The sequence below is a fragment of the Panthera tigris genome, chromosome C1 (assembly GCF_018350195.1).
Source record: "Panthera tigris isolate Pti1 chromosome C1, P.tigris_Pti1_mat1.1, whole genome shotgun sequence".
NCBI classification, from domain to species: Eukaryota; Metazoa; Chordata; class Mammalia; order Carnivora; family Felidae; genus Panthera; species Panthera tigris.
Window position 1 is genome coordinate 176,278,523 of NC_056667.1, and position 15,470 is coordinate 176,293,992.

The following is a 15,470-nucleotide window of genomic DNA, read 5'->3' on the forward strand; positions in this document are numbered from 1 at the left end:
TTAAAAGAGACAAGGAAGAAAAAAGGAATACAGTGATTCACACACACACATCCTGCAGCTTGCAGGAGCCTAATACGCACTGCAACAGGTGGCAGGAAGCCTGAACCCAGCCGGCTGCAATTCAGAAAAAAATTCCCATATTCAATAATGTATGCCCCAGTTCTAACGATCGTATATCAGTGTTCTCTCAAAGATAAGATTTCTGTAACCATGGCAAGGGTTATAGATTACCAGAAAGAAATGTGGATAGGGAAACAGCAACTTGTGATGGGTTTATTTGTGAGGTGAAGCTTCCTGGCTCTCAGCCCTGCTCTGCCCGCTGCCCCGCTGCAGCCTGAGGCAGACAGGGCTGGAAAGCGTGCGTTCCAGGTGTGATTATTTACTAGAAGGACTGATTTGCAAAAGCCTGGCAGGTCATGAGTGCTTGGTTTAGGTAGAAATACGATAGAGTTCTTGAAGTGTTTTGCTACAAACGATCGCATGCAGGCATCATGACTTAGAACCAGAGGGGAGCAGCCGCTATCTGTGCTTGCAGGAGAAACTAAGCCCTCAGAAGGTCACAAAGAGAGCAGAGATCAAAACCAGGGCTAGATAGCACATCTCTGCGCTGCCCTGGCCGGGGCTTGTCCCACTCTGCCACACGAGCACCACTGGTCACGGCATGGAAGGGTGGCGTGCTACGTGGGCATAAAGGCTGAAAACATCCCAAACCTCTGTCCGTAGTTCATTTCTGAATATTACATTACAAACATAATTCCTCGAGGATCCGGCTCTAAAAGGGAAACTGACAGAAAGACCATTCCGCTGGGCAGGGAATGCAATGGAGAGAAAACCCTCTCGCCACACTTCATTTTCAGCATGGGAGTCCCCAGACGAGCCTCTAATTCCAGCTCAGACAGTAATTCCCGGGTACCCTTAGCAAAATCTTACAAAGTTCCCATGATTCACTTTCTTCGCCTGTGAAATGTGAGTAGCACAGAAACCCATTATACCTGTTCCACTGTGCTGTGAGGGTCCAGGAGTCGTGTGCAAAATCTTTTGACAACCATAAAGCACGAAAGCAGTGTTTTTACTGCTACCACAGATATACTGTGTCCTAAAGCTCATTCACTGCTCTTCCCTGCTGGGTCTGAATCCCTTTTTGAGGTGACCCCCGGCCACAAGGGGTACTGAGCCAACCTCCCCGGACAGACCTGCTGGTTAGAGACCATTCACAACAGAGAAAGACTCACCTCATTAGTTCTGGTGCCAGCATTTTTCTGTTCTTTCAGTTGCTATAGAACAAGAAACCATCTTAGTAAACAGCATGATAACAGTCACAGTTGCTGTTTTCATCTACAAACAAACCAAAGTCAGGACTTAGAAAGAATAAAGGATGTGAAGTTATTTTCAGGGTGCAGAACAAGATATGAAATGACCCTTGTGTGGGCCCAGGAGCCTAAGTGCCTTTTTCCAGCAGCCTGACATGACACTATGTGAACACCAGAGTTTGGAAGGATCCCGGGGAATCATATCCTGCTCCCTTCCCCCATGCAAGCTTTTCCAAATGATGCCCCTTAACCTTCATCAGTTGTTTCATGGTCCTCAGGCTAAGGGCACAGCTAAGACTGCCCTCCCACGGACTTCAATCCCTGAGGTTTTAAGGAAGCATTTTGGAGCCCCGAGAGCAGCTCTGGGCATCCACAGACTCCCGAGTCTGGAGTGAGGCTCTCCCATGAGGTCAAGCTTCACTCACCATGGGTTTGCTGGCTTACAAAATGGTTGCCAACGAAAAGGCTGCAGGTTCCAGCCCAGGGAGCGCACAGGGCGCAGTGCCAACACATCTTCACAACAACCGGCAGCCCCTGCTCCCCACGGAAGCAGGCAGACAGGCACCGCTTGCTTACAACCCCTGCTGGATCCCTACCCCCTGGAGGAATGCAATGGAGGTAGTGGTTGTGGGCAAGACTACCAGGAAGAAGGGTGCAAATCCTGAGCCGATGAGAGACTCCTGGGGTCGGTCTCACCAGGAGCCGCCAGGATGTGGGAGCAGTACTAAATCCCGAGGAAACTGCAGGAGTCTAGAGTGAGCAAGGTTGTAGAGGCACCGAGAACGGATAAGTTATGCGCACACTGATTTATGGCGTGTGTTACCGAGAGTGCCACATCCCGAAGAAGTATCTCTGGGGGACAGACTGGCAGAACACCGTAACAGAACAGTCCTGGGGCAAGGAGGAGGAACAAAGGTTCCCGCAAACTCTAGGAAGCCTCCCAGGGGGTGCCGTCCGCCTCGCACCATGAACCGAGTGCCACTGCACCGGAAATAAAGTCCTAGCAAGCCAGACGCCGCATAAAACACAGAAAACTGGTCTCCCTACCAGGTGTCGAAATTCGGCGGCCAGACTTCCGTTGGTGGATTCCTCCATGTTCATCACTTTTGTATGTGTGCCCAAAATGTTGAATTTTCTAAATCTACAACAGAATATACAGAGTAGAGATGCTTAAAAGGCTCAGAACTATTAAACAAAGGTAGTAAAATATAGTACAAAGTACTTGACATACCCTTTTACTGTATTTCTCTCGTTCACATCTCTGAAAAAAAAAAAAAAGAAAGTCATATATGTATATTTAAATTTTGAACTGAGCTTTAAGAAAAATATGAAAGTATACCTATAAGTAAAAGACCAACACAAAATCTACACCTGTGGGTTTTCTGCCATTTCATTCACTCGCTCCCTCCCTCAATCAACCACCACTAACTCTGCCCAGGGCGGCGGAGGGACGTGCAGCAGATAAACTCTCCGGGCCTCACGTTTATCATCCGTACCATGAGGTACCAACAGCACCGACCTTACAGGATTTGGCGAGGGGTAAAAGACAACGGGTGAAAGAGCAGAGAGCACACCCTCCATAAACGTAAGTCAGCTACAGTCAGGGCTACGTCCTGAGCAATCACATACCCGGTGTGAGGCCCCATGCTAAGCACTGGGGCAGCAGAGAGCAATCTCTGCTCTTAGAAAACTAAGGGAACTTCCAATGTGACAGCACAAACCTTTTTATTCTCTACTATCTTTAATGCTTTTATGAGAGTGCAAGAATAGTCAATTATTGGGGGAAACTGTCTAGTTTAAGTCTGAGGTTAAATCTTGAGCGACTTTGCCTCTTATATAAATTTAGTGATTACTCAGTCACGTTCCAGACTACCCATGTTATCTGTGAGGAGTAGGCACAGATTAGAAAACATCAGCACACTCACAGTTACATGGGTTAGCTTCCTTTCCTATCTCAACTAGAAATTCAACATTTCTGTGAATGACCATCACCATTAGCTATGTGAGCGACCAATTTTCTCCAGTTTTAGAAAAGAAAAAAAGAATCTGAAATGAAGGGAACGAACAGTGTGACACAAAGCTTCCTTGTCAGAGCTAAGAGGAAACTCAGAGCTGGAACAGAGAGAAAAGACAAAAGAGCTGTAACAAACCAAAAGAGAGACTGAGATAGAGCACAGTGTGGTAACACACGTAACAGCCATAAAATCTCTGCCACACTTCATTTCAAGACATTGAGAGTATTTCCCTTGAACTTTAGGCAACTCTGACTTGGTTTTGCCAATAGAATGGATGGGAGGGATGCTGTACAAGCTCCAAGTCTCGCCCCAACAGGCCTCTCATGCTGCTCTTCTTACCCACCTGGGATGCTGTCACTATGCCATAAAGCCCTGGCTCGCCCTTGAGAACCACATGGAGAAGGGCTCGGTTATCCCAGCCAGGACCTCACACATGTAACAAGTCCATGCTGGACCACTCAGCAACAAACAAGCCGGTCCAGCCCAGAAAGACCACCTACCGCTCACAGAATAAGAGAAAGGATAACTTTTTTGGGTTTTAAGCCACTAGGTTCAGGGTGATTTGTTATGTAGCAAAAGCTGATACACAGAGAAACCAAAGATGATGGCAGGAAAGACAAGGGCACAGACTATAAGAAAGAATATCGTTACAGGGCGGAAAGCTAGAACACCAGAGGAAACCTGGATTATCATAAGTGGTCTTGAAACTTGCTAAATCAGTACGTTACACACAAAAACATTAAATGTATCAAGGGTGGGGCAGAGAGGGGAGACAGTAGCTAGGTCAGTGCTAGTCCAGGTCTAAGGTCTAAGGGCAAAATGGGATGGGACTGCTCCATCTAGACCCCCTGTGAGAGACCCCATCCATTCCCAGGTCCCTACTGCCCAGAAGAGACAAGGGTGGATCCAGCAGGCTCCACACAGTCCCCGCAAAATGCTGTCATCGTCATTCCAGAAACGACCCCACAACTGGCCGCAGAATCACTGCAGCCTCGAGGATCCTCAGCCTGTGTGTGATCATAGGCCTCTCCTCCTCTGGGGCTGGCCTAGGAGGGAGGTGGGGTAGTATGCAAGACTTGATCACTACAAACTCATGTGAATAAAATACACTCATTCTTTTGTTCACTTATAGTCTCAAAAGGCACCAGCATGTTATCAGCTCTAAAGGAAGCTCCCGATGTCCAGAATGGGAGCTATCAATTTACATCTCCTAGGATCACTTAGGGGCGCCTTGGTGGCTCAGTTCGTTAAGTGTCTGCCTTTTGATTTCAGCTCAGTCACGATCTCATGGTTAGTGAGTTTGAGCCCTACATCAGGCTCTGTGCTGACAGCACGGAGCCTGTTTGGGATTCTCTCTCTCCCACCCTCTCTCTGCCCCCACCCTACTCGTGCACTCTCTCAAAATAAATATATGAACTTAAATTTTTTTTTTTAAATCTCCTGGGATCACTTATAAATAGCTCTAGTGCTTCCATCCATGTTTGGTTAACAAAACCAGAATTTCAATAGTGTATGTATATTAGATAATATTAAAGATAGCTTACTTATCAAATAAGACTTTGACTTTCAAATTATAATTCAGCTCCTGCAATTTCACCAACAGTCTGGAATGAAAAATAAAAGTCATTATTACTTTAAAAAATTATTAGAGTTTATTTATTATATCAATTCCCTATTGGAGAAGGTTTCACGAATCCTCACTCCCTCCAGTTATTACAAACAATAGAATCAACATTCATGTTGTCAACTTGGAAAATTTTCTAATTGTATTTGCAAAATAAATTCCTAGCTATGGAACTGCTGGGGCAAAACTGTAACACTAAATTCTGATAGAAAGCATCACTGATTTTACATTCCCACCAAATGTGAGTGAGGGTACCTGCTTCCCTATACAGCCTTGCCAACACTGGGTTTTATCAAGATTTCTACTTTTGGACAATTATATGGGTGAAAAATTGCAAATGTACTTTTTACTAAAACTTGTGACTAATGTTTGTTCTCTTGGGAAAAAATAAGAACTCTTATCCATAATCAGGAAAAACAGGTTAACATCGGAAGGAAGGAACATAGGGCTAAGATGTGCATGTGTCTTCTCTGATGAGCTACAGACCTCAGGAAGGAGCCCCTCACTGGTCTGCTGCACTTAGTGGGGCAGGCGGATGGGATTAGATTTTTAGTGTCCCTTCTGGCTGTGAGTTTTGGTCCCCCGAGGGTGCCTGAGTGTGGTGCTATAAGACCAGCAACCAGGAAGCAGCAACTGGGGACCTCGCTCAGCAGCACCCCAGGAAAGAGGACCGAGGCTAACTCTGAAGGCCAATGTAGCTCTTCAGAGTCCAGCTGCTCATCAGTAGAAAACTAGTTAAATAAATCTGCCACTCAAAAAAAGAAAGATAAGCCATGGTCTCACATGGAAACACTTCTATGATTTCTTACTGAAGAAAAAACAGGCTGAAAAACATGTATAGCAGAATCCTTATTTTTAAAAATAAAATACTGTATATTATGTACTTGCATATGTGTGTATCTATGTATAAAAACATATATATGTGTGTGTGTGTGTGTGTGTACACAGACACACACACATACACATATAAATGTATGTATGTATTTGTATGGACATGGACAGAAATCTGAGAGTACTGACACTAGGCTGTTTACCATGGTGGTCTACAGACAACTTAGATGACACACAACTTTGAAAAACTGATGAAAGCTATGAGCCCATTCACTAAAAAAACATGTGTCATGAGTCCATATTCACACACACCACATATGGTTGCAGGGGTATGTAAAGCCTAGGTTACAAGCTTATACTCAGGAGAGCATGAGGCTGCTGGGAACTTTTACTCTCTACTATTTCAATTCTGCAATGCTGAATTCCTTTCTATAGTGAACGTGCATTACATTTATCATGGGGGAAAATACCAGGTGTGTGTACATATGTATCTGTTATAGCTCTAATTTTAATAGGACAGACAGACTCTTAGATACTCTAAGAATTCCCATTGAAATGCCTATTACAGGGGCAGCTGGCTGGCTCAGAGCGTAAGGCTCTTGATTACAAGGTCATGGGTGTGAGCCCCACATTAGGTGTGGAGATTACCTAAATAAATACAACTTAAAAAAAGAAAAGAAATGCCTACTGCAAAATTGCTTCCTCTAAAGCACTCTATATGACAGTGTTGTGAAGGAACTGAGGGATGCAAACTTCATGGCAGAAGGTCTAATGATTCCATCTTTTCTCAATTACCTCAACTTCACGGTGAACTGGACCCCAGTCTTCAAGACTAGTGGCCTCTGAGGATGAGTTGGCATGCAAGGCTGTCTTTCCACCACAAATGAGCTGTAAGTTCCAAGCAGAGTGCAGATTAGCATTTCCATTAATGCTGAGGGAGTATGAATTATTTTCCCTCAACAGGAGAGGGGGTTAGAGGGCACAAGCTCAAACTCAGTTTGGAAGATTCGAACGAGTTGATAAAGTGAGGTTTGCTAGTCAGCACAGAAATGCCCACACCAAATTTATACTCAAAAAGATCAGAGTAGTTGCAGTGAACTGTGATACCGTCAATAATGAAAACCTTGAGTTGGGTTATGTTCATTTATGAATTTGCATGAAGAACCAAATTTGCTAACCAGACTTACTGTGGTGATCACTTTGCAACATATGCAAATATCAAATCATGATGTTGTACACCGGAACCTAATGTAATGTTGTATGTTAACTGCATCCCAATTTTAAAATAAAAATAAACAAAAAAAATAAATAAAAAGAAATTTTACTACAGTTGAAAATGAACCATGTAACATATTGCCTTACTACCATAATTTGAAATGGGTATTTTGGTATCCTTTGGAAAACTGCTCTTCCAGTAAAATTGTTTAGTAATACTTATTATCTATCTACTAAACATTTCCAAGCCTTAATTTTCATTAAAAAAAGTATCGGATTTGCATTCCAAAACCCTAGTAAATAAATATCCTTGATTATTTCAAAACAATAGCACTGAGGCATTCCTGTTTGGACATTAGCCACATGTCAAGTTAACATGAAGACTAAATTGCAATATGAACTCTATGCTTCTTTCTACTCAGTGCCATTTATTCATCTGCTAAGCATATGTGGAACACCTGCCGGTGGGCAAGGCACTGTACAAGGTCCTTATGGGGGACAAAAAGATGACAAATGCACATGTCTGTCTTCCAAGAACTTCCCAATTTATGTCACAGACAACAGAAATACATACACAATTACATAATAAATCCAGAACGGGACAAGAATGAAGACTGAACCAGGCAGATCTTGAAGGGAGGTAACATATTCGGGAACTCTGGAAGATTTCATGATTAGATATAAGCTGAGATTTACAATTTTGAGATGACGTTCAAGAGAGAGGTGGAGGAAATAGTTACGAGAGGCAAGGCAAAGCGACTATATGTGGTGGGCACGAGGTCTGCCAAAACGAGGCACGTGCAGAAGCTCACCCCGGAGTGGCCAGCTGGGACTGTGGACATAGGGTACAAGTGTGTAGTAGGGGGCTCCACCTGGATGAGCAGGTGACAGACAGACAGGCTGAAGTCTGCTCTGGAAAGCACAGGGTCACAGGGACTAGGGAGGCAGGGGCTGAGAAGGGAAGCACTTGGGAGGTGACCATGTATGAGTCTAGCAGAGAGGATCTGAGAGCTGGAGACAGGATGAGGCCTTGGTGTGGCAAGGAGGGGACACCAGGATAGACTTGACAGGTCTTGGCACAGAGTGGCCCAAGGAGTAAAACTGACAAGTTATCAGTCTAGATAGCCACAAGAATGGAAAGCCAATGGCATAGACAGGAATTTGGAAAGAGGTGACTGCCCTAAAAATTTTTATATAACCTATTAAACACTTCTAAATGATCTGAATCACCATAACATTTTCCCGAGCAAAATAATTGCAGAAGATACAAACCAATCCCCCTCAAGTTACCTCTGAATGAGCTGTTGGAACAGGTTGAAGGTGCGGTCCCACAGCCCTTGTTTGTTTTTTGTGATAGGGTCGTGTTCATAGGTGTATTTCTGTTCCAATTCCTCAAGCTTTTTAAGCTGCTGACGAACCTGCTGCAGACTCTCGGCAACTATGGTGAACCTGGGGAGGGACAAGACACACGGGTCTCAATCGCAGGCTATCATAAAGCAGCCTGGATCACAGGGAATCACGGAGATCAACAAGAGGTTTTCATGGGCAACACACGATGTTATCTGCATGGCCACACACTGCAGGGAGAAATAGAGAACAAGGTTCATCTTGGTGTTCAAGGGCAGTTATTCAGGGAGAAGAAACCAATGGCACTGATTACAGCCCAGGTCAAAGACCTCCCTACACTTCGAGATGGACCTGAGGAGATGGGGCGGGGTGGGGTGCGGCCCGCTGGGGATCTGTGATTTCCCCTGACCTGTAAGATAATTGAGATTTAAAGGGAGAGGGTAAAGAGGAGGGCAGAGGCAAGGGACACAGCGAGGCAGACTTCATCAGAGGTGATGCGGGAGGCAGCAAGGAGCCCACATATAGGAATGGCAGGCCCTGGGGAAGGAGGAGAAGAGGGAACCAAGGTCATAGTTTCACTGAACTGAAAGGAGAAGGCAAAGCACTCAATCCAGACACTCAAAATATTAGCCAAGGAGGAAACCAGTGATTGCTTCAGTTTCCTCCTTGCCGACTGTAAAGTGCCTCTGAGCCAAGTCAGGTTGTGGGACTGTCACTTGACTAGCTGGAGTAATGACAAAAGAAAATCTTCTCCCAGCGAAATACATTTCCTTCACTTCACAGTTCCATTTCCCGAATGCTGTTCAAGGCACCCAGAGAGCAGCCCCTGACCATGAAAGAAGGTAGGCTAATGGTGGGTGGGCAAGTTCCAGGTGGATTCTAACCCAGGGCTTCCCACATTTTAGGCCATGGCACACACAAGAAAATGACAGTCTATGGACAGAACAGTGGAGGACACTGGAGGGCATCTGCGGCTCTGGAAGAGGCTCCCCGTGGCCTAAATGACCACAAGGAGGCTCCAGACAGCCCAGGGCCTCCCAGAGCACTAGGAGGACAGGGGGGTCAGTGCCCCGCAAGGCCCACGGAGGCACACTGGGCTAGGAAGCTCTGTGCTAACCAAAAAGAAATTTGGAATATGAGTAGGCAATCTATAGAATAAAAATAAATGACTGAATACTAATTGCGAATTTTTTAAAAAGTAGCATCCAGAGAACCTCCCGAGATCTCTGGTCCTTGGGCCCCTGGAAATTGTTCCAGGCCACCATCCCTTCATCTCCTCTCTGATCCAGTCTCCCACCCATTCTGGTCTGTTGGCCCTCCCCCAAACGACACTAACATGTTCCCAGTCGCCCAGCTGGCTTTTCTGTCTCTAGCCTTTCCTCCTGACTGCTGCCAGAGCAACCTTTCGAAGTAAAACAAAAATAAAATAGAGAAGTAAATCTCCACTTAAACAAAAAGCCTGCCTGGCTCACCAGCACCCACTGGACAAAGTCCCGTTCCTAGCACTGTGTGGGAGCCTCCACAACCAGGTTCCAGCATCTTGCCACCTCCACTTTCTTCCTGTCCTCCCCGGCACCCCACTCTCCCATCATCCAATATGGGGTACTGCAGACCCCCATTCATGCCCAGCCGCTCCTCTCCTCTGCCTCAGTCCATGCTGGTCTCCTCCCTGGTCTCCACGAAGTACTCGTCTTCACTCTCAAGAGTCTGTGCAAGACCACTTCCTTTCAGAAACCTGTCCTGCTGACTCCTTCCCTCATCTTCCACAGAACTCTGGACAGACCTTTGTTAGAGCACTGGTAACATTCTACTGCATGGAATGATTACATCTACCTCCCGCCTCCACACTGAGAGGACCAAAAACCATTCATCACGTGTCCCCAGATCCTAGCCCAGTGCCAGGCATATGGCGTTTAATAAGTGTTTACTCGATGATGAGCAGATGAATGGTCCACAACAAACTATGATCTCATGGAAGCCTGGAAAATGTCTCAGACTATTTTGTGTTTAAGAAAACATCAGGGCTCAAGTTGTTAAGTGTGTTTACGTGACAGCGACGTCACCAATGTTTTGGCACAAATGATGCATCCCACGGTACACGTAGAGTAGGGAGAGGAGTGCTCCAAACCAAGCAGAACTTGGCTGAACTCGGCCACATGCATGACAAACGTGTGCTTTGCAAGTGAGTGCTTCCAGGGCAAGAAGAAGCTGGACTACATCAAACTCTAAACCAAAGTTTTGACAGGGTCCTTTCACTAACAACAACTCAAATGTGCGCTTCAGGAGTTCGTGGGGTTAGCCAGCCAGCTTTGGAGAATCTTACCAGTTTTGCAGCTGATCAAGACAAGCGTTGGGGGGTCCCCCAATACAGGCACTCTGCTGTCTCTGCTTCCACTCCACCAGTTCATCATTAATCAGGGCTTTCTGGGTAAGTTCAGTGATGTTCAACAACTCTATTATTTTGTGAACTACTTCCTAAAGAGAGAGAAAGAAGTAAAGTGAAATAAGTTCATCTTTAATCACTGAATTTAAAAACATTAATTTTTAGGGGCATGTGGGTGGCTCAGTGAGTTAAGTGTCTGACTTCAGCTCAGGTCACAATCTCATGGTTTGTGAGTCTGAGCCCATAGCACAGAGCCTGCTTCAGAGCCTTTTTCCCCCCTCTCTCTGCCCCATCCCTGCTCACTCATGCACACACACTCTCCCTCTCTCTCTCAAAAATAAATAAACAATAAAAACATTTTTTAAAAGCAAAAGCAAATATCTCAACTGGGGCTCTAAGCCAAGTGGTTATACAAATAATTCTTCATCTATTATACACTTCATGTCCATTATTTCCAGCCTGTGACAGAAGCAACATGTTATTCTGGAAAGCGAATCACTACCTTTCTCTTACTGTCAAGCATTAAATACATCTTCTTGATTAACATCTGTTCTTGTTTCTGATCATTTTTTGCCACACCATTGGTTTCATGTTCTGTGAATTGGGAGAGAGAGCAGATAAATATAAATGTAAAAAAACCAAAACCCACTAAATCCAAGATTCACAAACACTTAGAAGAAATATAATCCAAATGCTATCTGGTGATAGATCAAAGTTTGGTCTTCAGTTTGTACTGAACAAAATAAGAAAAATGTCCTAAGAATAAAAACTGACAGGCTGAAACAAAGTACACTTGTTTTCAATGACCCATGGAAACTGGGAACAGTTACTGTCTGGTTCTTAAATCACTGCCAGATTACCTAAATGCACATAAGTGACAAAATTCAAAATCTCATATAAAAAATTTACACAAAGCATATCTGTAGCTTTGGAAGAGAAGTATTAGGAAGTAGTAGTTGAGGTTCCTTTCTCTCCTACTATTCCTCAAATTATACTAATCATCTCTCCACATTAACCTTGGTACCCTCCAAATGACAGCCAGGGTTACAGCAGTACCTAACATATTTTACACAATGCATGCTTTTGGGTTCTTTTCAGTCAATGGCCTGCCATCATGAAAAACAAGCAACAAAATAGAGCAAAACCGCTTTAAAACATGAAGAGCAATGCTAAACTTCTCTGCAGAGTATACATGTGGAGCTGCAATGTTTGAAGGAGCTTCTGGCATTCGCACAGGGAAACCCCGCACACCGGTCAGTCTATGTCCATCAGTGGGCCAGGTACAAGAAGTACAGTGAATAACACATAACCAGGGGTTATCAACTGGGGGTGGTACTCCCCCCGGCCCCCACCGCAGAACATTCGGCAAGGTATGGAGGCAGTTTTGGTGGTCACCACTGGGGATTAGGGAAATAGTTCTACTGCCATCTGGTGGGAAGAAGTCAGGGATGCTGCTAAACGTCTCCTGTGTAGGACAGCCCCTCACAACAACAAAAAAAATTATCAGGTTCAAAATGTCAACAGTACAGAGGTTAAGACCCTGGCTTGAGTCATCAAGAAGCCAAGACTAGCAATTCAGAGTCATAAAGCGTTTGGCAAATGTGAAGACATACTTGTCTTCTTTATCTAGTGTAAACAGAAAAAAAAAAGACAGCCAATGGGCACTGTTTCGATGTTAACTCTTACCTCTGTTCTGCAAGGTCTTGCATTTAAAGTCATATTCATCTTGTAAGTCTTCTAGTGTCTTGATTTCATGCTCTATACACTACAAACAAAAACATAAACAGGTTTTCACCCATCTGCTTCCAAAGACTTTAGGAAATAGATTGTTTCCATAGGACCCAGAAAACCATGGTAACAATCCAGCTCCCTCAAAGATGGATTCAACTTGCAAAATTCTAATCACATACATAATAATTTCAACGTCCTTAATAAGTATGTAAGAACTTTTTTTTAGAAAGGAAAACATATGGCTATTTCCAGACTGGGCTTACTTGATTTCTAATGAAGTGTTTCCTTAGAAGGCTGCAGGATAAAGTTGCTTCAAAGAATCTGGAATTCGGAAAGGCACTGTCTGAAGCACAAAGTCAAATCCACACTGGGGTGACCAATATCCAGATGAGATCACACCTCTCAGCTGGAAGGCCTTTCCCACAGATACAGTCCTGGTGTAAAGCAAGACCCCTTGTCTCTTCCTCCGACTTAGCTCTCACCGTAGAGGGGGGTGAACACAGGCCACCAAGGGCACCAAAGCAGCTCTCTGCTTTCATATGACCTTACAGGTTTTATCTTAAAATTGTTGTGGATATTTTATTCTAATCAGAAATGTATCAGGATTTCTTTCAAGTGAAATGTTTCTGTTCCCTTTTCAAGTTTTAGAGTAAAACAGGTGCTTGAAAAAGATGAGCTATGTTCATGCTGGAGCTCTGTGTAATCCCAGGAACACCCCAGATTTGAGAAGCATAGACATAAAAGGCTATTTAGAGCAGCAACATCTAGTTTATTGTGTGATGGGGCAAAGTCGACAGTTTCTGCACAATCTCGCAAGGAAGAAAGAGATAAGCTCAATGTTTGGAAGTTATAAAAGGGGCCATAAAAGTCTATCTGCTCATTGGTTTAACCAATTTGTTTACTTATGGTCTGGAGCTTCAGCAAAACTTTTCTCTCAACTACTTGAAAAACAAATTAGTTACCACGTTCACATTCGAGTAATCGAAAGCTTTTTCCTTTACAAAAAGAGGCTAAATGTATATATTTACTCAATACTCACCATAACTTTATCCTTCACATTTCTGACTTTACTGTCAAGCTCCTTCTGTTTGTCTAACATCACAGTGCTCTGAATATTCCCCGACTGCGCCTGTAATGGGAGGTGCGTGGTTAACAAGTATCATTTCTTCTAGCATATTTACCCGCTGGTTACTCTCCAAAGTCAAGTCCATACCCTGTGCTCTTACCTACCTCCCAGACCTTCCAAAACCTCCTACAAGCTTCCCACATGGGTGTTGACAAGAAATAGCTCAGTTCTCAAGGACCTGGAAAATGCTGATAAACTATTAAAAAGGCTACGGAAAGACTAGGCTCAGTTCATGCCTAATATAAACAGAGTATTTCTGGAGTTTTCCATTAATTCACACAGTTGCATGGTACCACATAAGAAGTTTATTTCACGGTTTCTCAAATTCTGTAGACAAGATTTTTCTTATTAACGCTGTACTTGTTTCAAAGCTTTGTGATTCATGGTGTGGTCCCCAGACCTGCAGTACCTTACCACCTGGGAGCTTGCTGGAAATGCAGACTCTCGGGTCCTAATCTGATTACTGAATCAGAAGCTCCATTGTGACAAGATCCCAGGTGATTCAGAGGCCTATCAAAATTGAACAGCACTGCCATTGAAGGACTTCAATGAGTAGCGGCTACCCTAAAGCAATAATGACTGTCAACCCAGACACACTGATAGTATTTGGTCCCATCCTCGATAATCAGGACATGGACATAGCAGTGTCTACGTGTTCATTACATAAGGTGTTCCATGACTCACACAGTAGGACTTACAAGACACTAAGTCAAGGTCAGGCAATGTCCTAGGCCCAAGTGGCAGAGTGGTAAACATGAGACTGTTCTCATATAGATGAGATTCTAGAAAGACGCTATTTTTGTTTAGAGTTAAAGCCCCTCCCATGGCAAAAACTGTGCCCATCAAACTTTCTTACATAGAGTCCTACACAGCACAGATTTTATGTGGGTATTTTTATATATTCAAATCTATCAGTATTTTCTTCTTTCATATCTGGATTTTCCCTATTGGAAAGCCCTTCTGTACTGACAGATTATAAAGGAGTTCACCCATTTTTAACCTAGACCGTGCATAGTTTCTTTTTTTCTTTTTTACTTTTAGATCTCTGATCCATTTGAAGTTTATTCCTGTGTTTACTGTGAAGTATGGCTCCAATTTTAACTTTTTCCCAATTGGTTATCCGTTCATCTTAAAAACACTTAGTGAGAAATTCGTATTTTCCCCAGAACTTTCAGTTGCCACTTTTATCAACCAAATTTTATGTACCTGGTTTCAACTCCTAGATTTTCTTTTCTTTCCCATGGGGCTTTTTCTTCATAAGCCTGAACGCCTGAACAGTGTTTGATTACAGAGGGTTTGAAGTATATCTAATAGGGCTGGTCCCATCTCACTGCTGTACTTTTTTCATGCAGTTCCTTGCTATTCTTGCATGTTTATTTTCCTGATGACTTTCATAGCTTCAGAAAGCAACTCGGTATTTCTATTGGGATCACATTAAAATTATGAATAACTTAGGGAGAGCCGATATCTTTATGATTTTGCTTTTGATTCTTATGCTTCTAATGGTTTTCTCTTGCCTAACTGCATTGGTGAATACCACCAATGTAATGTTATCTAAATACTAGGGGAAACGGTAAACATCCTTGCCATGGTTCTGACTTACTACTGTTTTCCAAACCAAGTAAGTTACTGTTTATAGAACTGAGAGATGTATATTTTAATAGGCTAAAGAGATATCCATCAATTCCTATTTTATTTAATGTCTCTTATCAGGGTGTTGGATTTTGCCAGCCCTTTTCAGCAACTGTAGAGATAAGCACATGCTTTTTCTTCTTTGTCTCTGTTTACATAATGAGTTGCATTAATGAATTTCCCAGTCACAATAAACTCTGTAATTATTATAATCTGGAATAAATCTTACTTGGTCATATTATTTTCTTACTGTATT

The 15,470-nt window shown here is 43.5% G+C and overlaps 1 protein-coding gene across 1 annotated transcript in view; it reads right to left on the reverse strand.

The window, feature by feature from the left end:
* The window catches only part of STAT1 (signal transducer and activator of transcription 1), a 41,266-nt gene that overhangs the window by 14,128 nt on the left and 11,668 nt on the right, over positions 1-15,470 (reverse strand). Inside the window, exons 6-15 of the mRNA XM_007094693.3 lie at positions 13,496-13,585; positions 12,412-12,490; positions 11,228-11,319; positions 10,666-10,817; positions 8,286-8,444; positions 6,576-6,668; positions 4,870-4,929; positions 2,542-2,571; positions 2,358-2,451; positions 1,233-1,274 (exon numbers count right to left, since the gene is read on the reverse strand). Of these exons, the coding sequence (XP_007094755.1) occupies positions 1,233-1,274; positions 2,358-2,451; positions 2,542-2,571; positions 4,870-4,929; positions 6,576-6,668; positions 8,286-8,444; positions 10,666-10,817; positions 11,228-11,319; positions 12,412-12,490; positions 13,496-13,585 (891 nt within the window). The remainder of the gene's footprint in view (positions 1-1,232; positions 1,275-2,357; positions 2,452-2,541; positions 2,572-4,869; positions 4,930-6,575; positions 6,669-8,285; positions 8,445-10,665; positions 10,818-11,227; positions 11,320-12,411; positions 12,491-13,495; positions 13,586-15,470) is intronic.